The sequence below is a fragment of the Oncorhynchus tshawytscha genome, linkage group LG22 (genome assembly GCF_018296145.1).
Source record: "Oncorhynchus tshawytscha isolate Ot180627B linkage group LG22, Otsh_v2.0, whole genome shotgun sequence".
In the NCBI taxonomy this organism is placed as follows: domain Eukaryota; kingdom Metazoa; phylum Chordata; class Actinopteri; order Salmoniformes; family Salmonidae; genus Oncorhynchus; species Oncorhynchus tshawytscha.
Genome location: NC_056450.1, coordinates 22,986,534 through 23,014,144, shown reverse-complemented (window position 1 = coordinate 23,014,144; position 27,611 = coordinate 22,986,534). Strand labels below are relative to the sequence as shown.

General features: G+C 42.2%; 2 protein-coding genes across 5 annotated transcripts in view; both read right to left on the bottom strand.

Moving 5' to 3' along the window:
• LOC112222102 (inosine-5'-monophosphate dehydrogenase 2) overlaps nucleotides 1–6,910 on the bottom strand; it is a 29,733-nt gene extending 22,823 nt beyond the window's left edge. The window contains exons 1-3 of one of the 2 annotated variants that reach the window (XM_024384715.2): nucleotides 6,486–6,910; nucleotides 4,065–4,113; nucleotides 3,618–3,719 (exon numbers count right to left, since the gene is read on the bottom strand). In XM_024384715.2, coding sequence (XP_024240483.1) covers nucleotides 3,618–3,719; nucleotides 4,065–4,113; nucleotides 6,486–6,631 — 297 coding nt within the window. In that variant the 5' untranslated portion in view covers nucleotides 6,632–6,910. The remainder of the gene's footprint in view (nucleotides 1–3,617; nucleotides 3,720–4,064; nucleotides 4,114–6,485) is intronic. The other variant, XM_024384716.2, reaches the window with a different exon arrangement.
• Nucleotides 6,911–8,323: 1,413 nt separating this feature from the next.
• LOC112222103 (E3 ubiquitin-protein ligase ARIH2) lies at nucleotides 8,324–18,899 on the bottom strand. 3 transcript variants are annotated; one of them, XM_024384718.2, is made up of 17 exons: nucleotides 18,772–18,872; nucleotides 18,255–18,297; nucleotides 14,858–15,347; nucleotides 14,408–14,475; nucleotides 14,216–14,288; nucleotides 13,847–13,988; nucleotides 13,423–13,544; nucleotides 12,959–13,068; nucleotides 12,130–12,247; nucleotides 11,987–12,037; nucleotides 11,538–11,559; nucleotides 11,233–11,384; nucleotides 10,476–10,619; nucleotides 10,179–10,247; nucleotides 9,863–9,907; nucleotides 8,989–9,105; nucleotides 8,324–8,790 (listed from the first exon to the last, which is right to left on the bottom strand). In XM_024384718.2, exons 3-17 carry the CDS (start codon nucleotides 15,119–15,121, stop codon nucleotides 8,719–8,721), a joined length of 1,569 nt encoding a protein of 522 aa, XP_024240486.1. In that variant the 5' UTR covers nucleotides 15,122–15,347; nucleotides 18,255–18,297; nucleotides 18,772–18,872; the 3' UTR covers nucleotides 8,324–8,718. The 3 variants fall into 3 exon arrangements, with proteins under 3 accessions (XP_024240486.1, XP_024240485.1, XP_024240487.1); XM_024384717.2 differs by lacking the exon at nucleotides 18,255–18,297 and having other exon boundaries at nucleotides 18,772–18,899; XM_024384719.2 differs by lacking the exons at nucleotides 9,863–9,907; nucleotides 18,255–18,297 and having other exon boundaries at nucleotides 18,772–18,899.
• Between the last annotated feature and the right edge of the window lie 8,712 nt (nucleotides 18,900–27,611).

Below are 27,611 nucleotides of genomic sequence, written 5' to 3'. Positions count from 1 at the left end.
ATTGTGGTTTAAAAAAAACATGAATCATCAGCCTACAATGACACCTTTGTTTTTAAGCCACAGATTTCTAATCCCTTAATATTATTGTTGGATCTTATTTTAACAGCTAACATTTCGATGGCAATAATAAATAGATATGTAGATAGTGGACAACCTTGTTTTACTCCTTAACAGTTTAAAACTTGACGTAGCCATTATTTACTATTTTACACCTAGGGTTACTATACATATTTTTAACCCATTTTTATAAGAGATACTCCACAATTTAAATATTCCAGGCATTTAAATATAAACTCCAGTTGTACTTTATCAAAAGCCTTTTCAAAGTCAGCTATGAAAACCAGGCCTGGTTTCCCTGATATTTCATAGGGTTCTATTGTTTCCAGTACTTGTCTTATATTATCTCCAATGTATCGTCTATGTAAAAAAAACTATCTGACAATACCTTTTTAAATTCTATGAGCCAAGCATTTAGCTCGAATTTTTGCATCACAACACTGAAGTGAAAGAGGCCTCCAATTTTTTTGAATGGACTGGATCTTTATATATACCAATTGGATCCTGTTTCAGTAATAATGAAATCAGACCTTCTTGTTGCATGTCCGATAATCTACAGTTTATATAGGAGTGGTTAAAACATGCTAATATTGGTCCTCTGAGTATATAAAAAAAAGTTTGGTATACTTCCACTGGTATGCCATTCAGCCCTGGAGTTTTCCCAGACTTAAAGGCTTTAATTGCACCAAGAAGTTCCTCCTCTGTAATTTGGCCTTCACCTGAGTCTTTCTATACAGATGCTCATTTTACATTATTAATAGGAAAAACATGTACACAATTAGCTTTGGTTAGTGGAGATGGAGGAGTCAAACTAAAACATATTCTTAAAGTACTTTACTTCCTCTTTCAAAATATAATTCTGTGAATCATGCGTGACTCCCATCATTTGAAACAAGTTTCAATACATTGTTTTGGTAGCATGTTAGGGATGAATCAAAATTAGTTAGGTAACATTCATAAATAAGATGTTTTATCAATATAATAAGGCTTATGTGAGATGTCATTAGAATGTCTTCTTTTGGATAATACTGTTGGCAGTTTGCAGTTATCCCTTCTCTGCTAGGGCTTAGTCACTAGGGGCCCAGAGAGGGGAGAGGTCAGGCTTGTCTTCTTATGGGAATGTGTCTGTAACTATTACATGTCCCCTCTGAGGTTGCCCTTATCTTGATCTAGTATATGGCCTAGGAGGCTCACTGTCTTTTCTGATCTTGTCCAGGAGTGGGTGTATTTGAGATGGAAGTATCTAGAATTGACAATTGATATATGCCATTGGATGAGGTAATGTTTTGGTCCTCAGTGGTACCAAGAACGAGTTAAGAACTTTGTTTAGGAGACCAAACTGAACGATAATTTATAGCTAATGCTATCTAGCTATGGGATACTCCTCTTTCAAGTAAAAGGTTCTTTGTGTAATGTTCCTAAGATCTGTTATTCGTCATGCGAGTTGAGATGGGTGTGTCTTGGCTATAAATGATACTAAGAACTGTTTTGCAAGCACTCTCAGAGAATTCATTTATAGACCCTGAATTGATCTGAGTCACAGGGCTATGGTGAAGCTCATATAATTATGGACTTTATGATATCACTGACTTGTGTGGGGTTTGCACTCATGATTTGGTAATACAGGAAATTTCCACGACAAGCATTCCTATGTTGAAGATTGAAAAAGAATTTGGCACATTTTTCCCCACATTCCATCCAGTTCCCTTATTTTTTATAATATATTACACTGGATCTTTCTTGAATAAGTTCCTCCATTTCTTTTGTTTTTCCTCTAACTTATTCTGTGCCTTTTACTTTTATTATCTAAATTGCTTTTGTTTTACAGATGAGTACTGAATTGCATGGCCTCTAAAAAGGCACATTTAAAAGTGTCCCACACAATAAGGGGCGGCAGGGTAGCCTAGTGGTTAGAGCATTGGACTAGTAACCGGAAGGTAACTGCAAGTTCAAACCCCCGAGCTGACAAGGTACAAATCTGTCGTTCTGCCCCTGAACAGGCAGTTAACCCACTGTTCCTAGGCCGTCATTGAAAATAAGAATTTGTTCTTAACTGACTTACCTAGTTAAATAAAGGTTAAAAAATATATAAAAAAATAAGGGGATCTGCTGTACCTATGTTATGTTGGAAAAAGTATTGTAAATTCTTCTGTCCTAGTTATAAACATTTTATCAGCTAGTAGGCTTTGATTAGATCTCCTATATCCTCAACCACGTGGAAATTCTGTAAGAGTAATATATATGCCAATTATGTGATGATCCATCTTGAATTCCTTCTTGCCTCTTTGGTAGTTGCGTGACAACAAGTGCGAAGAAGATTAGCTTCACGTTTCAAGCTCTTAGTTTTTACGTAAGTTGACCCGATACGGCTGTTTACTATGTGAAATGCAGAGTCTACTTTTAACTAAAATCTTCAATTACATTGCTACAGTGGTGGGCCGTCAGGGACAGCAAGGCCTTCTCTGCTGGCCTAAACATCATCAGAATATAATCTTTTTTTAAATATATTTTCCCACAAATATGTATTAAATTATTCCCCAGAGTAAGAGTTATACTCTTCATTTCATAGCTTTCCTCTTGGTTGCACTGCTTCCAGCCCCAGGTTGAGAATTGGAGGGCTGGTCTTTAAGTTAGATCTTTTATCCAATCATATTCAGCCATCATGTGTTGCCAGGGGTCTAAAATCTGCCCTCAGGCCTTCAGAATCAACAGTGTGGGCGCTTGTAGCTTAAAGTGAATGGAAATTAAAATTTAGTGTCAACCAATCAGCTTTAGAGTTGGCTATTGTACGCCTGCTGGCTGGCTCCAGTGTTACACAGGAGCCAGCTAGCAGGCGTAGTGCGTGCACGTCTTTTGATTGGATTACCAATATTGAGAGGCAGGTCCTATATGGGCAGGTCAATGCAGAACCTCAGAACTAGGAAACTGAATTTGATAAACAAATTAATTTGCGTACTACTAAGCTGTTTTTTCAACCCACAATGGCGGAAGGAGAAGATATCGATTTGGTCGAGGATATAATTATAACGCCATTCAACACAAACTTTTCAAGAAAAGTTAGACATTGTCAGGAGAGGTCGACGCCGACGCTACAAAGCCTGTCACAGGCGGGAAAGGGGTTCGTTTCACCACTTTCAAAGTTCCAACTACGAGCGCTATCAATGGCTCACAGGCTCCGAGAAGCACTGCAAACTGTACTGCTGGGAATGCCTGTACGGCTGGGCACTTACAAGCAATAGTGCTTTTGAAAACTTTTGGGGACACCCGAATGGATCTACAGCTCAACGAACAAGCACGCAGGGCAACGGGAGCTTCACAATGAAAAGGTATTGTACTCTTCCCCTGCAATTCTCTGAATAAAAATGTCAATTTCAAGGTGACGCAACGCCTGGTTATACTGCGTTTGTCTAAATGTATAGTGTCTAGAGCCATGGCATCATAATGATGGTAATAAGAGGTGGATTAATTTGGGTGGGACTGTGTAGGACTTCACTGAAGGCCCAGGCCCATGGCACGCCACTGCATTGCTATGCCAAAGTGTGTGTTTAAACCAGACTTACTGCCATGGCAATTGCAAGCGCTGACTCTGTGACTGTGTCCATAGGAGAGGATACAAAAGGCGTTTTCATGGTGATCTGTTTTGTCAGGGCTGAAGTCAAATCCTGCAGAGGAAACAAACCAGTTTCTACAAGTGAATACCTGTAACAAACACTTATTGTAGTAACAAACTACTTTTAGGGGTATGCCTAATGAATAAGACTCTGCTACAAATCAAGGTTACAATGGGAAGTTCTTCCTTCCTAAATTAAACCCTGGGTTGTATTTAAAGGCGCCAAACAGAAGAAAACAGATTGAAACAGGCAGGGACTACCTGAAAATTGTCCAATAAGAAATGCTTGTCTTTGGTTTCTGTTGCAAATTGTTTTGCAAGTGTGCACTAATGTATTCGACCCTGGTCATGGAGGGACAGAAGCCCTATTGTCTTGAAGAACAAGGGTTCTACTCACCACCTGTTCTGATGTGAAGTCAATATACCCTGGAAGAATCAGGAAGTCACTGTGAGTGAGTGAAAGAGAAGGGGTGAGAGGAGAGAGGGCCTCACATGCTGCATACAATCGATCAATGACATTCACACACATAACGTGCTGCAAGGTGTTTCGAAATCACACAAAGGGAGGCCAAAGGTTAATTTCCATCTTCAGTCATATTCATACGCTATTTTTTTTTCATTGACACAGTGGCCGTAAAAAAAAAAAAAATGGTACCACTTGAGTGGTACTGCAAGCTCAGTATTTGATCATCTGAGATATCTGGAACTTCAAGTGGATAATTTCTCTGAGAAGTTGGGTGTATGATACGCGGTGTGCATGCATGTGATGAGCAGGCAACAGAGTCCTGTGTTATTACACATTAGTGTTGATGGTCAACACATTCCTAAAGGTCCTGAGAGGTTTCCAAGCGTACGGTGTGTTGTACTAACTAGTTGAGTTTTAAAGCATGCTGTTCCACTTGCATCTTCATTTTGGTGTATACTGGTACTATAAACACCTAAATAGTCAATGTGTGACCTGTGCTTCTAGGAGGAGTTTAAGCCTATATTAAGCAAGGAATTAGCAGAATGAGATGTGGTGGTAACGTCACTGAAAGAGCAGACAAGAGATAAGGCACTGTAGCAGACAGTGGCTGACTGACTGCGAAATAGGCTACATTTCTACCTAACAACTACTTATTGTTTGTGGCATTCCAATACAACCAGACCTTTTTGCTAATATCTTGACATGATGGTGCCTCCAGGGTGTCATAATTACATTCTTGTCAAACATCGTCACACAAGGCATGTCATGCCTTCATGGAATTTCCAAATTCAACTGCTGGAAACAAAGCTAACGTATCTGACCACAAAATAGTTATTGTCTTGTGTGTCAGACACTGAAAGTAAGCTGATTAATAAACAGAATGGAGAAACATGTCCCAGACACCCTCAATAAGAGTGATGCAATGCCATAAATGCTTTCAAAATGTCACTGTCATAGGATGCCACCTTTCCAACAAGTCAGTTTGTCAAATTTCTGCCCTGTTAGAGATGCCCCGGTCAACTGTTATTGTGAAGTGGAAACGTCTAGGAGCAACAACGGCTCAGCCACAAAGTGGTAGACTACACAAGCTCACAGAACGGAACCGCTCAGTCCTGAAGCCCGTAAAAAAACATATATATATATATTTTTAAATCGCCTGTCCTTGGTTGCAACACTCACTACCGAGTTCCAAATTACCTCTGGAAGCAACGTCAGCACAATAACTGTTTGTCGGGAGCAATGCCAAGCGTCGGCTGGAATGGTGTAAAGCTTGCCGCCATTGGACTCTGGAGCAGTGGAAATGCTTTCTCTGGAGTGATGAATCATGCTTTACCATCTGGCAGTCCAATGGACAAATGTGGGTTTGACAGATGCCATGAGAACACTATATGGTACCAATGCATATTGCCAACTATAATGAGGAATAATGGTCTGGGGCTGTTTTTCATAGTTCAGACTAGGCCCCTTAGTTCGATGAAGGGAAATCTTAACGCTACAGAATACAATGACATTCTAGACGATTCTGTGCTTCCAACTTTGTGGCAAAAGTTTGGGGAAGGCCATTTCCTGTTTCAGTATGACAATGCCCCAAAGCACAAAGCAAGGTCCATACAGAAATGGTTTGTCGAGATCGGTGTAGAAGAACTTGACTGGCCTGCAGAGCCCTGACCTCAACCCCATCGATCACTTTTGGGATGAATTGGAACGCCGACTGCGAGCCAGGCCTAAACACCTAACATCAGTGCCCGACCTCACTAATGCTCATGGCTGAATAGAAGCAAGTCCCCGCAGCAATGTTCCAACATCTAGTAGAAAGCCTTCCCAGAAGAGTGGAGGCTGTTGTATCAGGAAAAGGGGCCCAACTCCATATTATTGCCCATGATTTTGGAATGAGATGTTCAACAAGCAGTAATGTAGTGGTAATGTACTTTTTTACTTTTGGTAATGTAGTGTACTACAATAGAGGAACGTCCAAATCATTAATAACGGAATAGCCAGGCTTATCCAGAACCTAATCAAATATCTAGCTAGCTACTTCATTATGTTGGTAGATTTGCATCAGTCCCCAAAGTCAAATTGTTACGCAACTCGATGTCACTTGAAAGCACGAGTTGAGCCGGGAAACCTAAGTCGGCAGACCCATGTAGAAATAATTAATTTACTGCGTGTACTGCAATGACTCAAAGCCCCTGCATGAGCAAATAATAATGTCATGTGTTTGAGACTTAATATAGGGCTTGCTCTGATTATTAGCCAACTACAAATAGCTGTCAGAGAAACTGGATTTAATCAAGGAGCCAAGCGACCATAGACTGTTAAAAAAAAATGCGACTGCCAAATCCCAATAATTACTTGTACGTAAGGCCGTCCCCGCAGTTGAAGAGTTGCTGCCCGCTCAGTCCATCATCGGGCACGTAACCAGTCTGTCCACTGATCAAGTAGTCAGCCATGATACACAATCTATTTAGTGTTCGATCAGACACTTTGGTGCTAAACATACAACGACCCACGAGACCGAGAACTTTCTACGTTTCACTCCTAGTTCCGATTGGCGATCTGTCAGTCAGCTGTGTCGTGGTGCGACCATGCGCGCTGTCCCCCGCGTGCCTTGTTAAAGTCAAGTCTGTAAAAATGACATGTAATGCATTCACAACAGTTGAAAATAAACCGAAATGCCCTTTTTATTCCTCGGGCTTTAATGTTATCAGGCTCCTGCCCTGTCTGGCGGTAGCTCCGGTCGCACACGTGTTTGTGATGTGCAGTTTGCGAACGAATCGTTCTTTTTGAAAGACTCTTTTTACTGACTCGAGTCATGATTCGTTTTTTTCAGAGCGACTAGTTCATTTTATTCGTTCGTTTGACCTGCAGGCGGCAATGAATTCTACAGCAAGATTAATACGCGCTCCTCCGGTTTATTGGCTCCAAAGACGTGCTTCGTGTATCATGTGCAAAAGTGAAAATAGATCTAAACATATACGTTCAGAACTGATCATTGATCGCATGGTGCAAGAATGAATGCCAGTCATTGATTATTAAACGGTATGATGGACACAGCCTCAGCATATTACTCTCACGGCAGTCAAGCAATTCGTTCCGCCAAGAGTTTTACAATCTAATCTGGTTGTGGCCACAACTATACCTCGTTTCAAATGTATCAAGAAATAACCTTATTTGTATGCCTAGCAATCAACAATTGTACATTGTTTAAAGCACACTTTTAAACAAGTGACAGCTCCAATAAACAGTGGGGTGTATTCGTGGATGCCAAGGGAAGCCAGGCTTCCCCCAAAAATGACCAAGAAAAAAAACAAACATCCAATCCTTTACTTCGTCTCTCTGCGTTTAGTCTCGTCTTCCCCAATGATTTTAACCACACACCTCTATAGCCAATAAACTCATTTTGATGCAGGACATGTGAACGAGCGCGTAGTAGAATCGTGACTCTTTAGAGTTTTCAGTTCGTTCTCCTGCGTGCTCTGGGCAGCACTGACTCAAATGAACGAAATTAGTCGAAATATTCATTCATTTGACTGAACGACTCGAAAAGATCCGAGTCAGTAAAAAGAGCCGAACTTCCCATCACTAGCTCGTCAGACCACCTTTATTCCGTCGTGAACAAATAAATTCCTCCAACCTGAGTCATGCGTCATTTCCGGTACCGGGCCTAACTCCGCCCTATGCTCGAAACATCTTGCAGTTCATCAAGTGTACTTGAGAGGGCGCAGTGAATTGTGTCACCTTGTGAGCTCCCCTATTTAAGTTTTGGACCTCCCACTATAAAGTGGCATGCACATGTAAAAGGACAGAGGGCATTAGACCAGTTATATCTGGCATATGATGCTGCCTATATTTGGACATAGACACTGCTTATTCTGATCAGTCTGCTATGCTGAAGCTCTTAAGAGGCTGTGTCAAAATGAATGCATTGTGGAGGTCTATTGTTTGTGATGGAAGGTCAGAGGGTATCAGAACTTAACACGTCTGAAGTGGAGTATGTAATCTGTAATCTGAGCAAAATTAGTCCTAAAATTAAGATTCTCTGAGAGTAAGGGTTATCAGTAAAAGTTTGCAGTCAACCCATAGACAACCACACCATTGCTGGTGAACCTAGCCTGGGTGCCAGTGTGTTTCTGCTCTCTTGCAAACTCTTACAGGCATTGATATGTGATAATTAATACACAAGAAACAAATTTGTTTTAAAAACTCAGTAACTATTTCTGTATTAATGTACAACCATGGAAAATTACAGCATTTTTTAAATTTTCCGTTTCTTAAACGATCTAACAGCCATTTCCAGAAAAAGGTGAACAACGTGAGAAGAAAGAAAAGTAGAAGGATGGTGGGACCGCGTGGGAGGAAAATTAAGAATTTGTTTTATTTTCGGAAGAGTGTTTGTGTGTATGTGTGAGAGCGCGAGCATGCTTTCTCATTTCATGGTGTAGTGTGTAAGAATGTGGCGTTGTTGACAGATCTAAATGGGGGGGGGGACTGTGCCATTCTGAGACCCTGTAGCAGACAAATAGAGCACTTAATGAGGGAGGGATGAAGGAGGGAGCTGTTGGTGCTTTGCAGTAGGATGGTAACTTCAGGTGTCGTGAAAATCCTTCAGCAGCGTGCGTCTCCTCTGCTCAGCAATGTGCATCTGATTCTCCAGATCCTGAGAGAAACAGAGGGTCACTTATGAATGACTTATGAAGGAGTTAAATTCTTCACACAATGGTCTAATAAATTAATATGCTGCAACATCTTTTTGGTCCTTCCGATTTCCCAAGACATGCCAATACCCCTCAACTCCCCTGTGATCCCAGCCAATGCAAGTCCCAATCTGGAAACCTCACAAACCCCCCTTTCTTACCCCTCGGTCATTGGCGCTCAGCTCCCCCTCACTCCCTCTCTCGTAGGTGTCTGCTCGCTCCACCTTCCAAGACAGGTTCTCAATCTCTGCCTCAAGCTGGGCCTGCTGATACTCAAACTGAATAGGATAGAAAAACACATTCATTTCAGACGGCATGTTTGATATGTCATAAGCAACTAGCGGCACATTGCCCGTTAATTTATGGATCTGATCAATTCAATTTCATCTTTGTGGACTGCAACCGTCACAGAATCGTCCACGCAATAACCCCCCTGCAAAGCACAAATTCATGCTGCTAATAAGCTATTATTTTGCTCACTGCTAAATGTCATCCTGTGTGTACAATACTGAAAATGTGGTTACAAATTTAAGTAGGTATACAGAGCTGTGGCTGAGTGGTAACTCTCAACACGTGACTCCTCACCAGAAAAAAGTTGACCCTCATTTTCCTCTGTATCCCCTTGTAATTTATAATCTTTCTAAATAAAAGCTTTAAAAATATGAGTGGAATTCCCCTCCCCTCTTTTAAAGCAATTATGTCCAAAGGTTACTGGCCTGCCCTACACAATATAAATACTATTGTGATCAATAAATGCCTTGTGATGCATAATGCTGCATTCAAGTCCTATCGGAAACTCAGAACCTCCGAAATCAAATGAATGCAAGTTATTTGCATAGAGAGTCCTATTGGTTGGTTCTGGTACTTAAGTGGGAAACAGTTTGTTTCTACAACGAGCTTCCAAGTCAAATTTCTGAGTTCCGACTAGCAACTGAACGCAGCATAATTGCAATGGTAATTTGGAATGTTCAGTCAATGAGTATTATGGGTAATGTAGTCATTCTACAGTTTCCAAATTGGCCTACAATTGCCTACATCATATGCATTGTGACAGCACGATCTCCCACAGCAACGAACATTCTGAAAACACAAAAACCGGGAAAATAAACAAAAATACAAAACACAGCGGAATATAAAATGACCAGTAGCATGTAACACGACGTGCTTTCCCCCCCTTATAAATCAAGGCTAAATTGTAAGTGGAGCCACCCCCCCCCCCGCAGTTAATTAAGTGGCATACGGTATTATAATATAGATAATTAGCATTTGACTAGATATATTTAATATAGCTTACTAAGCCTTTGTTAGCTTATTCTACTGACACACACACAGAACAAGACAGGACTCTCACCAGTTTTTTACGAGGACCAGACTCCATGTAGTAGGCGTAGGGGTAAGTATACTGCAGTGTGTAGCGACACTGTGGGACAAACAGATAAGAGATAAGCATGACTTGTTATTGGTTTAAGCACAGTGTAGTAGGTAAAATAAGTACAGATACTCCTTTCACACCATAATGCCAACCTGAACCAAACTGTGCTGCCTCGGTTACATACTAATTTGTAGTGTGAAGAGCCCTATACATTCCGGTGTTAATGTGTGTGTTTTTTCCTTTGTGTGTGACTGAGGCAGGCAGGGGCAGTAGTACCTTGGCCAGCAGCTTGGCAGCGTTCTGCAGGTACTGCCAGTCTATCCAGGTGCCCAGGTTGTTCATCACCCGCTCTTGGATCTTCTCCTGGATCCGCTGGTACGTCTGAGCCTCCAGCTGGAGACTCTTATTGTGGTTCTCCCACTAAAGAGACAAACACACGGTCATAGTCTGGACTGGAGAAACAGTAAGAAAACATGACAGACAAAATGTAATAAAATAAAACACAACACACCCTCAAGAATGTCACATACTTAATAAGCATGTTTTGGGTGATTCTGAGAGGTATCGCAGTGTTAATTTGACATGTCGTCATTGCTTGTAACATTCACAGATTTGTTTTTAACATGTATGGGAGATTGAGTTCCCATGATCTAAAAGTACAAGAGAATGTGAAGACTACTTCTGTGTAAGTATGTGTGACTCAGGAACATTCATGTATATACTATCCTTGAAAGTGCACAGTATGTATTGATATAATATTTTCTTATTTTATTCTAAATTATATGGCTCTGGTTGACATTACAGGTGCTGATGGTGGTGGTGCCAAGTACTAAACAAACCACAGGCCACCTGATTAACACAGTTACTCTGGCCACGCAGTGATTTGATGTCATTAATATCATCTATTTACATTAAACATTGTGATACTTCAGAAAGGTTCACTTAATTCCACATAATACTTAGTGTGATCAGATGTTTGACTGTCATATGTTCTTGTCAGTGGTAGTAGCAGGTTTGTGTGTATGCATCTCACCCTCTCAAAGTAGAAGAGGTATTTCTTGAGGGCCTCTCTGGCCTGTGCCTGCTGGCTCTGGTTGACGATGTCTGGGTTCTCCTTGTAGCGACTGCACTCATAGTACTCACTGCCATGGGTCTTCCAGTCCCCCAGACACATCCAGCAGAAGTCTACACACACAGTGATGCTGACATTAGTGAAACAACTATATGATATGAATGTCAAAATGGGCTACATATGGCTGGAGTCAGTTGAACTGACAAATGATGATCGGGTAGAAAAGCTAATTAGGTGCAAAGCTGTAAGTATAATTGTGTACATACCGTGTTTGCACTTGGAGCATTGCTGAAACAGACAGAGGAAACGCAACATCAGTCATTTGGCAGCTCTAACATTACATAGAATATTGTTCAATGACTTGAGAATCCATTAGTATTTAAAAGTGTCTGGTCTGAATAAAGACAGGAGCTAAAGCATTAGTGAATTCAGCATATAGCCCGGCAAGAAAGCAGTAGGCAGTCTCTCTCAAGGGGAATTCTAATTGGGAAAATTGTATTTGAATAATTCTGATGTCATAAGATGGAGGTTGTCCTGCAGTTGTCTAGCTAGCTGTCTGATTCATTTAAAGCCTGATTATATAGAGACAATATAAAGAACATGTAGAGTTTGAAATGACTTAAAGTGCCAGAGATTTATAGAACACTAATACAAATGTCAATGTGCCCATAGTTGGTATAACCTTGAGATAATGCTGGATTCCATCCTCACTCACCATGTGATTGCAGCCTCCATTCTTCTCAATGCAGATATTGCACTTAGGACACTGAAAAATACACACAATTAAACATTATGTACAAAAGCAAAGGAAAATATTGGAAAATCACACAATTTCTTTAATTGTGTGTGTAGTCTTACATCTTTAGTGTGTGCACTGATGTAGTTGGCGGTCTCTGAATCGTCTGCACATTTGGTTAGCCACCTTCGGATGGTTGGGCAGTCTGTTGGGGCGTGGTACATGATCCGGCATTTGAAACTGAGGGCGGATGTAGAGCGAAACATTAAAAAGGGCATCTGCAGGGAGTCAATGATATGATCATTGTATATGTTCATCTGACATGATGCATATTATTTGACACCTTGTGCATTAATCTGGGCATAAGAGCTGTATGTGCGGGCATCTGGGCGTAAGAGCTGTATGTGCGGGCATCTGGGCGTAAGAGCTGTATGTGCGGGCATCTGGGCGTAAGAGCTGTATGTGCGGGCATCTGGGCGTAAGAGCTGTATGTGCGGGCATCTGGGCGTAAGAGCTGTATGTGCGGGCATCTGGGCGTAAGAGCTGTATGTGCGGGCATCTGGGCGTAAGAGCTGTATGTGCGGGCATCTGGGCGTAAGAGCTGTATGTGCGGGCATCTGGGCGTAAGAGCTGTATGTGCGGGCATCTGGGCGTAAGAGCTGTATGTGCGGGCATCTGGGCGTAAGAGCTGTATGTGCGGGCATCTGGGCGTAAGAGCTGTATGTGCGGGCATCTGGGCGTAAGAGCTGTATGTGCGGGCATCTGGGCGTAAGAGCTGTATGTGCGGGCATCTGGGCGTAAGAGCTGTATGTGCGGGCATCTGGGCGTAAGAGCTGTATGTGCGGGCATCTGGGCGTAAGAGCTGTATGTGCGGGCATCTGGGCGTAAGAGCTGTATGTGCGGGCATCTGGGCGTAAGAGCTGTATGTGCGGGCATCTGGGCGTGTCTCACCAGAAGACCTCATTGCAGCGGATGCACTGTACTCTGCGGGCCCGTGGCTCCTGCACTTGGATGACGATGGGACAGTCTGCCCCTGGACACAGCTGCAGCTGGAAGTGGCTCTGAAGGAGGGCGAGAGACTGGGCCTTACCGGCAGTGCTTAGAGATCGACTAGGCCTTACCGGCAGTGCCTAGAGACTGACTGGGCCTTTCCCATTGTTACAGACATGTTCAATAGGTGGAGAGCACTTGATAAACATACACACAATAGCTGAATGACAGAAATGAAGAGGTTGATTATAAAAAATGAATGATTATGTGGACAGTGTGGTTGTTCACTGTTTGCTGTCCCAAGAACAAAAGGTGTAGTGAGAGACAAAGGCAAACTGGGAGACTAATAGAAAGAGGGCAGACTGAGTGGGAAGCACCAACAAGCAGCCAGACAGACCACCAGAGGGACATGCTAAGACTTGTACCTCCACATAGTCCCTGAAGAGGTAGCGTCTATATTTGTCCTTCAGCTCCTCACCAGGCAGCAGCGGGAGCACAAAGTCCTCTGGCATTTGGAGGGAACAATCCTGAGCCATACAGGAGATACCTGCACACAGACAAACACACACGTCATTTGAACGTTTGAAGATGATGCATACACACAGAGCATTAAAAAAAATATGATCTGGAGAAACACATGCATAACGGTTTTTATTTATTTATTACTAAAACATCTAAAGGTAACAATACATCTGAATCTGATTGCACATAAAAGTGATCAAATACTGGTAAATAAATATCCCACCAGGGGTCCTCTTCAAAGCCTATCGCATCACTCCCTTCAAAAGAAGAGCCAGCTCCTGACTTAACACTTTGACAGGTCGTATCATCCCTAGCAGTGCTGCTTACCCACTCCTATCCCATCTTTGACGAGTACAGTGCAATGCTGCTCCCAGCATGTTTTGCAGAAGGAGTGCTGGCAGGGCAGCGCAAGCAGGGCATCCCTCCGAACCAGCTGCAGACACACCCCACACTGGAGGGACTGAGGGGTCTGGAGACCCACAAAACATTAAAACATACCAATATTACATACCAGTGATTCTCAAATAGTGGCCCAAGTGCCATATCTGGTCAGTGACCTTTTAGTTGGTGTTTAGTTCAGAACACCTACACAACTGGAACACTGAGTCGCCTTGCCTTTCCAGATACCACCTTTAACTTTACCCAAATACATTACAGACACACTCACTAAGACAAAAGAGCACTCTTAGTTCTTACAGGAACTGATCTGCAGGTGCTGCTGGGCTGGACCTGGGCCTCAGACAGCAACTGAGATGAGTTGGACTTGTATCTGAAAGGCAAAATAAAAATGAGTGCATCAGAAATAGAATTAGTACCAGTATATCACAATATTCGCTATGCATGTGTATGAAAATATAAGTGAGTATGACAATGCATGTGTGCGTTTACCTGTCCAGTATTTGTGACACTTGCCAGTGAAAATGCACAAGGACCAGTTTGGCTACAGCAGGTAAAACCTGTCCAGAGAGGAGGGAGAGAGCAGCATGAGCATCAGGAGAAGGCAGCGTATCAATACAGCGGTTCCCAGCAGGCTGCACACCTTCATCTTCAACTATTTTCATACTTCTTCAAACTGATAATCACCGAGACGACAAGGAACTCCTATACCTAGATATCATGTGACCCTGCCACTGATATGGTCAGATTTTTCAGTTCCCCCATTTAATTTGGGCTAAAGCACACCCGTTCTGATGGGAATTAATCATGCATGCCCACCTAACCTAGGGTCAGATATTTTCACACCCCTAATTGTTATGGTTACAATTGAGGGAATGGTAATCTGATCCTAGATCTGTGGTTAATGGTAACAACTACCCCATAGACAAGCCCAACACCAACCTTCAGGATGGCGGCGATACTGTTGACCTCCTTGCAGAGCACCTTCTGGATCTCACTGTAGGTGAGGCAGGTGAACTGGTACTCCTCTGGGTCAAACGAGTCGGCCCCCTGCTGCTCCATGTCTCCGGCCACACCGTCGTAGTAGTCCACTATGTCCCCCTGGTCCTCATCGTCACCCCCGTCGTCATCCTCGTCCTCCTCCGAGTTGACCCCGAAGTCATCCTCATTGCTGTCAGAGGCCTGGCTGTTCATGTCCACAGACATTCCCCGGCAGAGCCTCTCTCTCTCTCTCTCTCTCTCTCTCTCTCTCTGGGACTGACTGACAGCTCTACGGCCGTCAGCGTCACCGGGGGAACTACAGCTCCCAGAGAACACGGTTCCACAGACTAGCCCGACACCACTCAGCAGCAACGGAAGAAGCAGAAGAAGTTACACTCCCCGTCTTTCATGAGGAACCGACGAGGTGGATGGTCTGAGAGGACACAAAGAACTGTAGAAAAGGAGGGAGGGAGAGAGGGATGAAAGGGGGAAAAAAGATCATGGTTGAGTGTTACTTTAAAGAGATTTATAAGGAAATCAAGTTACATGATCTCGAAGAACTGGGTCAGGGAGGAGAGATAGCTTGCCAGGCATGGTGTTCATTCATCTAAATCTTCTGTACTTAGATCAATGTAACTTGTACTCCAGTCAAGTTCTCGCTCTGCACAAGATAGAGCAGTCTGCTCTAATACCCAGCCACTTGTGTGATTCACTGAGTAGAGATCCGGTAAAACTTCTCTCCAACCAAAGCTTCAGATTTACTCTTCAGATCTTCCATTACTCCTAGGACTTTCTTTTAGTTGTACTGTACATTAGACAAACATTATGTAAACACGTGTGGGATACAAAGCATGAGTAACAGCTCAATGAAGCAGTTTAAAGGATTAGCTACATGACAATGGTTTACAGTACAGACAAGTTGGTAGGACAGTAGACACGAGCAGCTGCATGACAGAGTCCAGCTAGCCATAATTACCAAAAACAGGATTAGTTTGCCAACTAATTAATGACTTGCAATCTCAAAAGCACCTTGATGTAGTTGGCGCTGTTGTGATTGTAGTTCTCTCTCAGATATCTGATCCTGTCCTACAGGTTGTGATGCACGTATGCAGCATTAACATGAAGCCATAAGATCACCACAGTGGGCAGCCAGGAGTTGTAATTTGTGACTTGCAAAATCGACCTGGCCCCAGGTCAGTACCAGACGCTTGTTCGCATTCTCTCCATGCTATAAATAGGCACTTATGCAGGGTGACATTCTTAACTTTACATACACTCCCTAAACTTAATTTGGCTCTATACTACAGATTTTGGATTTAAGATAAAATGTTCCAAATGAGGCAACATTGCAGAATGTCACCTTTTATTTGAGGGTATATTCAAAACAGATGTTTTCCTGTTTAGAAATGAATGCACTTTCATGTAAATAGCCGCCCCCCCCCCACAGATTTTAAGGTGTCATGGGTATTTGAACAAATTCACTACTACTTCACTATGTTGTGCCCAATAGAAATTAATAGTAAATCATGTAGTGTCACTTTAATCGTAAATAAAAATATAACTTGTTTCTGAACACTTCTACATTAATGTGGATGCCTCCATGATCTACTATTAGTTTCTATTGGGCACAACATAATGTTAAACAACCAAAACTAAACGCATCCAACAAGTTTGTAGTCACAAGCTTGATGTAGTCATTGAGTTCTAGGAATATGGGTCCAAATACTAAACTTTCAACTAAATGTAACTAGGGGAGTGTAGATTATATCAATTACTGATATAATTGAAACATTATTTTTTAATTATGTCAAACAATATGAAAAGGGGTTTGTTCTTCACCCACTTCATTTTATGGCAAAAGAATCTTCCATGAAAAATATATTTAAAATTCAAGTTTAAATCAGGGTCCATATAATTTGGATCAAAATAAAACATAATATCAGTCTTTCAAATTAGCATTTATAGTGGTTTCTTTTAAAATCTTCAAACTCACTCCAATATCTTCTGACATAAGAACAGTCCCAAAATAAATGGTCAAGAGCCTCTGTGTCACAACCACAGAATACACATTTGTTATCAATAGCTATTTTAAATCTGTGTATAATAAAGGTCTTTACAGGGTAGATTCTATGAATGAGTTTGTATGATACTTCTTTCACCTTATTAGATATACAATATTTGCCAGACAACAACAAAACTGTCCCAGTTTACTTGTCCCAGGGCTGCATTCCAGTATATTCTAGCAGAGGGAATAAGGGAAAGGGGGATACCTAGTCAGTTCTACAACTCAATGCATACAACACAAATGTGTCTTCTGCATTTAACCCAACCCCTCTGAATCAGAGGTGCGGGGGGCTGCCATACAATAGTAACATCTTAGAGTTTTCATACATACATCTATATTATGCATGTATATTATTACATTTATAGTTTAGAATGTCAATTCTTTCTAACTGAATTGAGGCTACAAAGTCCTCAACAGTTGCACTTGGAGTACTGTTATATTCTCCTAAAAGAAGAATAGCACCTTTAGGGACAGCTCTAACAACAATTTGATACTCCTCAGGAGTGAATGTAACATTATGTGTTCATGAATTCTGGATCATCATCATTATTCAATTGTTTAACCCAAAGTTGTCAAACGGGTTCTGGAAACACACTTATTTTTGTATTTTATGTCTTTATTATTCCAGAAAGTACAGTACCAGTCAAAAGTTTGGACACACCTACTCAGTCAAGGGTTTCTTTATTTTTATTATTTTCTACATTGTAGAATAATAGTGAAGACATCCAAACTATAAAATAACACATATGGAATCATGTAGTAAGCAAAAAAAAGTGTTTGACAAATCTAAATATATTTGAGATTCTTCAAAGTTTGTTGCAAAGCTGCCTTGACAGCTTTGCACACTCTTGGCATTCTCTCACCCAGCTGCGTGAGATCACCTGACCTCTACCAAATTGAAATGGTTTGGACTGCAGAGTGAAGGAAAAGCAGCCAACAAGTACTCGGCATATTGGGGAAATCTTTCAAGACCGTTGGAAAAGCATTCCAGGTGAAGCTGGTTGAGAGAATGCCAAGAGTGTGCAAAGCTATCAAGGCAAAGGGTGGCTACTTTGAAGAACCTAAAATATAATGATTTGTTTAACATTTCTTTGGTTACTAAATGATTCCACATGTGTAATTTCATAGTTTGATGGTCTTCACTATTATTCTACAATGTAGAAAATAATACAAATAAAGAAACTCTGGAATGAGTCAAATGTGTCAATTTTTGACTGGTACTGTATATCTATTTGGGGAAAAGTTGGTTCCAAGTTAGAAGTACTTAGTTAGAAAGCTTAATAGGGATCTTACCCACATCACCGTTGCATTTGAGTAAAATAGCTTGACCACCAATCTGTTGGAATATTTAATTAGGGATTATATTCTAAATACAATTCTTATTTCTTAAATAGTTTCGTATCCATTTGATTTTTAAAATTATGTTAGAGGTTTTTTTCAACCCTCCCTCACTTGGGGTGCTATATATTAACGTTAGATAGCAATATAGTAATACACTGGAGATAACCACAAATTCAGTTTTCCAACTCAATAGTTTAATAACCCATCAAATACGATATGCTAGACCTAGGCGAGGTAAAAACAATAATAATATATATTTTTTTAAACAGCTGTGCCATTGTTCCACCCTGGAATTATCCACAGCTGATAGCTAGCTAGCTAACGAGTAGCTGGAGCCCCTTCGCAAACGCGTCTCACACTCTAGGCCGGAGATTGGCATATAAACAAGGCCATCTGGGGCTCATTAACAAACTACTCCGCTTTATCGTTAGCATATATCTTCCCACCAAGTACTGCTGTCTATACTTACCTTGCGGGTTGCCTTGCAATTGAAGCCAAACCTGGCTCTACAAAACAGAACCAATTCTCGATCAGCACCCCCAGTAAAACAGAAGACAGGAAGTACATGAATATTCACAATTTACGCCACTTCCGTGTCGCCAGGTATGACTACCATTGGCCAGTTCTGTTCTTCAAGACGGGACCAAATATAAATAGACTGTCTGACATTAGTTTCTGGTGAATTTACAAATGAATCTACATTCAAATAATTTCCCAGTCTTTTAATGCCAATACATTTAGCTAACAAGTAGGAGCAGTCCATTAAAACATTTTAAGGACTGTCTCTGGTCAGACTGCACTGCATGAACAAAAGTAATGCAATGTAAAAATAATAAAAAATAGCCTACATGCAGAACACACTGTCATATGAGATCAGTCTGGTTTAAACAACTTCTGTCAGAAGTCAAAAACACTCTTCCACTATTTTCTCTGAGTGGCTGGGAATATATTCCAAGCTCTGAATGCTTTTGTAAAACTGAGGGGGCATTCTTGGCTGTATGACTCAGTGGCGGTCCTTGACTCATTATGGGAACAATACTGTGACATTTTTTATTTTCATAAATAATATTTGAAAAATATTTTTGATACAGAAACATTATTTATACCAATATAGAGTAGAGACAGACAACTGAGCTCCCCCATTTACGTGCCTGTACAAACATACACACACCAGCAGCTTATTTTTCTCACTCTAGAGAATAGGAGTGTAATGGGGGGGTTGAAGGAAATCAGTTTACATTGAGGGTCCACCACCTGCAGCAGTACAGGTTTGAGTTTGTGCCAGGCTGCTTTGTAGGTCTTGGTCCACAGGGATTACAATGACCTACATCTCCTGTAAGACATCAGGAACCGAGAATCACGCAACACTAATCACGGAACACCTGTCTATCTGACCTACTTCTGGGCCCGTATTCATAGTGTCTTAAAGTAGGAGTGCTGATTTAGGATCTGGTCCTCCCTGTCCATGTAATCTTATTCATTATGATCTAAAAGGCTAAACAGATTCTAGATCAGCACTGAAACACATTGTGAATATTGGCTCTGATCCATTCTGGAAACATGAAGAACACATACTTTCTCAAACGGGACCCTTTTCTCCCGTTTGGTCCCCCTGTGCCACTGTCCTGGGGCCAAGTCTGTGCCAGTGTGGCAGCAGCTGCCTACGCTCCTCATCCCCCTCCCCTTCAGACGACAGACCCTGTCCCCATTCTGTCTCTTCAGTTGGTCCAGTCCTCCCCCGGCTGTTGGGCCTTTCTTCCCATAGCACCGCTGGAGTGTCTCCCTGATCAGAGGGCCTTCACCAGCAGAGTCCAGTTAGACACGGCTCTCTTTTCCTGCTTCTGGAAAAGACACACAAGATACATGTGAACAAAATATGAGCAGCACTAACATAACAAACATTGTCTGTACTACACTGTAGAATGTTTAAAAAAGACACCTCCATAAAGAGGATTAATTGCATAAAATATGCATTTAATGAAATACAACTGTACAATAAGAGTGGCGGTTACAAAAGGTGGGCTTTGAGCTAATTGTGTTTCCACAAACACACTATAACTCACCTCTTTCTACTATATCTCTGGATCTCTTGGTCTTCCACCCAAGCTGAACTCAGGATCTCCTCATGCTCCTCACACACACACACACAATGTAGCCATCCGTTCTAGAAAATAAACACACAGAAACATACTATGTAACATCAGCATACATGTCAGAAACAAACAATTCCACAACCATACATATGCACATACAAACACACAGACAAGGAAAAACGTACACAGCATGAAAGTAGCCACCATGGTGGAAGTCAAAGCCAGCGACAGCAGAGGCACAGTCCATGTCCAGCTTCTTAGCTACTCTTGAGGTTTGGCAATTGAAGAATGACACAACCTACTGGCAACATGCAGGGCTTGAACAGGAACACGTTGCCAAAGTCATTACGAGGCACCTGGAGAAAACAAACATACACCTAACTCAATGGTTAATACACTGTAATATACACACAAGGTTTTTTTTAGAGAGTAATCATACCCTGCCATGTACAGCTACTGGTGGCTGGTTACTCCTCTGTCTGCCATTTACCAAGCAGAGGCAGGTCATCTTTGTCCTTCTGCTCTGATGTCATCCTGGCCTTCCAAGAGCGATTCGAACAACCTATCATCATCTTTGTGTGTGTGTGTGTGTGAGTGGGTGGGTTTTGCTAGGCTAAAAATTTATCTTTTTTGACTTTTCACACTCAAAAAATATACATTTGTTTTGGATACCGGACACAATCTCTATGAACACCACAATAATACATTTACATTACCTCCAAAAAAGAACATCATTTCCATTAACTCTGCTTTGAATCAACTTTATAATTTAAGCAGCCCTCTATCTAATTCTTTGCATTCAAAATCAGTTATGAAAAAATTCCTGTTATGTGTGCTGAGAGGGTGCACGGAGGGACACATCAAAATGTTGGGATTAAGTGGGTTAAAATCTTCCTAGATTCACAGAGGGTGCACGGAGGGACACATCAAAATGCGGGATTTGAACACTTTAGCAAGTCTTTATTCATGTAAAAAATCTGATTTATTGAATACTCCATGTGGTCTCTATTAAAGGGCACGTCATGTAATATAAAAGGCTTTTAAAATCAAATATTGGTGCACAATTTCTACTTAAAAATATCAAAGGGATGCAAAATGCACACATTTCGTAGAACGACCCAAAAGCCTTCAGTCAGGCTGTACCCTTGGCTGATGGGGGGGCTTCAGTGACAGGGGCTGCAGAGAGAGCAGCAGTCGACAAGAGCTGCAACAACCTAAGCACCAACAGAAACAGCTGATGGAAACAGACAAGCACAGGGGTCAGAGGTCAAAGTTGCATCATGCAGGTAAGACACAGGAAACAGGCTTCAGTTGAGTACCATCCAGCCAAACCAAGTTGGGCCTGATTTATGTCTAGAGAGAACAAGTCATACCATAAGAGCCCAAGTTGTTCAAAAGAATATGGTCCTCCCTCACAAACATACTCCATTCGCAGCGAAAAAAAGAATATGCAACAGACGAACATGCACAAAAGTTTCTGCAAGGTGCCTTCAATTTGGATACATGTCACTCAAGTGTCATTTCCTGGTGGTCTGTAGCAGTGAGGCTGCTCAGCCTCCTCTCCAGCACGGCCTGTGGTCCCAGCCTCTCCTCACAGGGAAGATCTGGGTTCAGCATGAACATTTCCCCAAACCTGGAAAGAAGGATGACATCAAACAGGATAAGGTACAAAGAACAACACATAGACTTAACAACATAGCCAGGTATGATTAAATGAGTCAGGTTCTAAGGGTAAACATAGTTCAGGAATAAGCAGAGAAATAAGTTTCCACACAGTTAAAGTCACACACACACATTGAAGGCCCTTCTTGCCAGTTGAGCAGGCCAGAGGGGTAGTTAGTGTCAATGTGTTCCTTGGCCACCATGGTAAAGTGGGTGGGCAGCAGGTTCAATACACAACCAATTCCGGAACTTCCCATTGGCTAAAAGACACGAGGTGGACCTATGGGAGAGATGTTAAGAATCGATATTGTAAGAATACAGTGTTCAGATGAGAAGAGAACATGTTAAGGCGAAAAATGGACGACAGTCATTCTGTTATCAGGTGAACGCAGCATGACAGTCTGTGAGATAACATGTGGTGTAAGGACCTCCACATGGCCTTGTGTGTGGGTGTGCATGTGTGCTCACCTTGTGTGTGTGTCCTCCACCACATCTTTGTTGAAGCGGTTCATCGTGTCGCAGGTAGGTCTCAAACTCTGCCTTCCTCTTCTCCCTGGAGTCATGTGGTTTACCACCAGAGTTGTCATGGTGATTGATTGATTAATATTTCCATCTTGGAAAAATAAACAATTATCCTAGTCTCTGATAGATAATACTATGGTGGAACACTTGATTTTCCAAAGGAGTACACACAAATACACAGACTGTATCTTCCACCATCTCTCAACTTTTCGGCTTTTTGCGGATGTTGTCAAGGGTCTCAATCTCTGTCTCCACAGGCTGAGGGCAGGGCTCTACCGGCTCCACTGGACCTACGGGCTCAGCCAGCTCTGAAGACAGACGACAATATCACACGGCCACACACACAGAGTAAGGACCGGAGCCATCATAGGCCTACATACAGAGAACACGAATCTACATGTGATGTAAACAAACAATGTACAAGCAAAACTAGTGCTCATTCCTTTCTCATCTTCCACACTGTCCTCAAAATCTTCCTCTTCTTTTCCCCCCAGGCTTTACTGTATACATGTATATCCTAGCTCTTATAAAAGGAGGGATGATATCACTCTCAGGAGTCATGTCAGTAGGATCCTCTTTCACTGGAGCCCTGTATTTACTTGTGTTGGTTGTCCCCTACTGTAGTTTTGGGCTTGGCCTTTCTTTGAACTTTCTCAGTTTCCATTCTCTGAGGGGGTGGAGAGATGGGTCATTGTAAGATGAGAGTGAGAGAAAGACTTTCACTAGTCCACTGATTTGTTTTTGTGCCACACCATAAAGTAGACAAAACCTTAGTTTCTCAACATAATGGCTGCCTACCCTAAAATCTCTGTTTAAAGCCCTATAAAAGCATATTGAGGAAGGAGTCCAGTTCATGAATATGGCTACGGTTATATGAAAGACGTGTGGTAAATAACTATTACAGTTTAATTCTGCACAGAATTAACCAAAAATAAATTCAAATCATTTGTAAAACACGTTCCTATATGCAGTCATGTTTATTGACAGATAGTTGATCCACACTGGTAACCATGCAAAACTATGCACCTGCATACAATCTGTGAAAACATGTATCTGACAGATGCTAGCCCATTAAAACGCATCAGTGACACATTTGAAGCAGGAGTTATTGAAGTCATACGGTCAGACTCAGAGAGATGCAACAGCAACTTTATAAGTCTGCATTTTACATGTAACTGGCAGCCAAACATTTGATATGTTACGTTGTCAGTGTCACAATGTAGCCTAATTTAGCTAAATGACAAGATACAGAGCAGATTTTTCCAATCAGTATTTCCTCAGTGTTAGCTAGCTAGCCGAGTGTTGTAACTAGTTGACTAAATGTACCAATACCTTGGTCTTTTTGGCTCTTAGTTCGCCAGCTATGTATTTTGCAACCTGCTTCAGCTTCTTTGTATCGGTCTTCAATGGTGTGTCTGTAGATTCTTTACGCTTGGCAATGGCAACGGAGGCTGCTGAGGGGGGGACGGCTCATAATAATGGATAGAACGATTGGAATGGTATCAAACACATGGAAACGAAATGGAAACTATGTGTTCGGCGAACTCATTCCATGATTTCGCTCCAGCCATTACAAGTCCGTCACAACCTCCTGTGAGGCTCACTGTTCCAACATTAATTGTGTTCTTTTTACAGTATTACAGACTCATGAATGACTGCGTTTCCCATGCACAGGTGGAGTTGTGTAAACGTGCGAGAAACCGTGATTATTTTCGCAACTTTTCCGAGGATTTCATAATACAGTGGGCAGATTCGATTATACCGAGCCGCAGCACACCGGTCTATGTCCCGTTACGTGTAACCTTAACCACACTGATAACCCTAATGCCTAACCCTAATCTTAAATTGCGACCAAAAATATATATTTTTTAAATGCATTCTTTCTAACAATATAGCCATTTTGACTTTACAGCTCGCCTATCGAATGGGAAATCGCTCAGTGCTGCCTCCAGGACAAGACTCATGGCAATAAACGTCAACCTGCACCTGGCTCACGCCCGGGAGGCAGCCAGGTTCCAAAACGAATGCAATCAACTTTTACCCGGTCTAAATTATGTTCTGTATTATGTCATTCTATATTATGTTTCATGTTTTGTGTGGATCCCAGGAAGAGTAGCTGCTGCTTTTGCAACAATTAATGGGGATCCTAATGAAACACCAAATACCCGGTGCAAAACACGCCTTTACGAGTTCCCGGTCCAGATTAATCAAATCCCCTCAATGTGCGGCGATTGTTGTGGGTGGGTTTCAGAAAACGTTATATCCGCATCCACTTCCGCTGTTCCATCAGTACTCCCTAGAGAGAGAAACAGAGACGGCCTACAGGCATCAGTGCCCTTCACATCAAAACTCAGATTAGTGGTAAAATGGTTGTAAAATAGTCCATATATTACTTTTGGTTGTGTTCTGATCTGAGTTTCTTTTGGGGAGAGACTGGGTGGGAGGAGACTGTGTGTCTGGGAGACCGATACCGATAAGCCAACCCATAGAGACCTTAGGGTACTAGTGGTTAGTAGGCTACAAGTTCCAGACTAGTGTAGGTAGATCTAATATTTGTTAAATTCACTCAGTGCACATGATTGTAATATGTAGTGGTGATTTGACGAACTCTGTGATAAGAACAACTAAGTCTAAAATGCAGTGCACTGTGCATTACTGGGTGTGGCAGTATTGTGCTAACTGGCAGAAAGGTGTTTTGCATTTATGGTCTGCAGCAGGAAAATCCAAAGGCGAGATAAACTGGTTGCCTCCAAAGATATGTGTGTGTGAGGGCACAGGAAGGGGTAAATGTCATCACTCTTAACACTTGTTCTATAAAACAGCCAGATGCACCACCCTCTCACCCCTTCGATATCACTCTATATATATCTCACTCTGACATGTTTGAGTCTAGTCACAAGACATGTCATCTATTCACGTTACTTGTCAGTGACTGATATTGTTGTGATTGTACATTGGCCAAACCACAATCATCTTTCAAAATCAACATGTGAGATTAGACCATAACAAGCTGCAGAGGGGGATATATAAACATATAGCTCTGTATTTGATAAGGTGGCACAGACACACACATATACACACACCTCCTCATGGACAAACACACACAATGTTTTCTTGTTGTGGATGTACATCTGGGTGATGATGGAGCCTGGAGGTATTATGTCACTTCAGGGAGCTGTCTGTGAACTGATAAGAGAGACACATTTCCAGACAGTCTTGATGCAGTAGGAGACAGATCATCATGGGGAGGGGAGAGGAAGTTGAGGGGAGAGGGGGTGAGCACTTGGGGGATTGTATCCGTGGTCCTCTTCTGTGGTCCAGCGTGATATGAGCCCAGCGCACTGCATGGCTTCCATCCCTATATGAACCCTCAACGCAGTCAGATAGGAATAAAAAGCCATACAGTGCAGTGGGCACTCTGAGCAGACTATAAACTACCCATAACTTACACACAGGCTACAGCTACACAAACAGTGTACACACACACACACACACATACAGGAGTGGTGTAGTAACTACACTATTATAGCAGGTATGGTGCCGCGCAGCACCTGGTGGTAAGGAAAGGTACAGGTGTAGATGAATCCACTTCGGAGCGGGCTAAGTTTCCCCCACGGCTTTATTCAACACCTTTTTATATTTTTAAATCAAAAGCCCAAGCATGTATAACCTTTTCCGTTTTCACACCAGGTAAGAGGAAACGGTGTCTTCTCTCACTGCTACCCCGTTGCGCAATGCCAGTTCTGTGTCCGTCGTGGTGCGCAGAGGCACCTGTTGTCCTGTCGTAAGTTGACGCGTTCTCCGAGATGTCTGGCCGTTTGCAGGTGAAAGTACTAATTGTTTTAACTCTCGCTGTCTGTGACTGCCTCTGGTGGCCCCGTTGCCCTCAGCCTCCTTTCTCAAGAGAAAATGCAGTGGCATATATTCACAATTGAATCAGATCAAGAATGAAGCTCTCTCAATGACTATGAAATCAAATAATGCCAAGCGTCATCATTATATTTTTCTTTAAATAAAACAAGAAACATCGACAGTGGTCCTTGGATCCCAGCCATATGCTTGTTATGAAACAAATGACAAAATCTATGTTTTATTCTAGATCAACAAAATCACACATCAGTTCACCTTTTATAGATCAACATGTGATTTGTAAAAGCTACATAGGCCTAAGTGGTAGGCTAAATGAAATAGAAAATTCATCCTGAACAAATTAATAATATCCTACCAGTAGAGATTTCCATAACCATAGCGAGCAGTTGAAAGCAGGTGCAATATAACCTAGTGATAAACGGCACAGGCTACCTACCCTAACCTTAATTAAAAAATAAACTCCTTCGGCCTCTGTAATTTTTAGACTGCAGACGAGTTGAGATACGATAGTGAAGGGAATGTGGGTTCACTGAGCTGCATCATCCATTCCATGACGCCGGGGATCAAGGTCTCGCCTCCTGAAAAGAACAGCTGCTTTCCCGGCTGCCGTCTGCACCTCGAGAACAGCTACTACCCTTGGACTGGTCACCGGTGAACCACGGCAATAGACCGCCGGCTAGAGTGGCATCGGCAGGTGGATAGGCTATCGCATCTTTTTAACCACCAGTTAGAGGACACCACACACAGGCTAGCCTGGCCGTTGCGCGACAGCGCAGGAGAAGTTTGAACACATCTGTGCGTATTTCCATTCACTCGCTCAGACAGAGAGGGAGTGGGGAGGGGAAGAACAAAAGCCCCCCAGCGCCGGGGAGCCAATGAATGGCGAGCACGGGGAATGAAAGGGGACATCATACCTGAGCACGAGACATCCTCCATTCGAGGGGCTTTGTGCAGCTCTAGAGACGCGTGTTAATAAAGGGTCATAGAAGCTGAATAGGGTATTTTCACTCTCATTCAAATACCGCCAAAAAGCACTTTCATTCTACAAAAAATAAATTAGAGTGAGACAGACTGAGACAGTCAGGTATTGAACGTCAGAGGCTGCAGAGCATATGTGTGTGAGTGTGTGTGTCCATGATGAGGTGTGTGTGTCTGTAATACC

What these genes read in the sequence shown, in the direction of transcription:
- LOC112222103 (XM_024384717.2), bottom strand. Translation starts at nt 15,121, where the DNA reads ATGTCTGTGGACATGAACAGCCAGGCCTCTGACAGCAATGAGGATGAC. An exon ending in CAAAGATGGGATAGGAGTGG is followed by an intron (nt 13,545 to 13,846) that starts GTAAGCAGCACT and finishes GTCTGTGTGCAG; the next exon opens with GTATCTCCTGTATGGCTCAG. An exon ending in GCTGTCACAATGCATATGAT is followed by an intron (nt 9,106 to 9,862) that starts GTAGGCAATTGT and finishes TATCCTATTCAG; the next exon opens with TTTGAGTATCAGCAGGCCCA.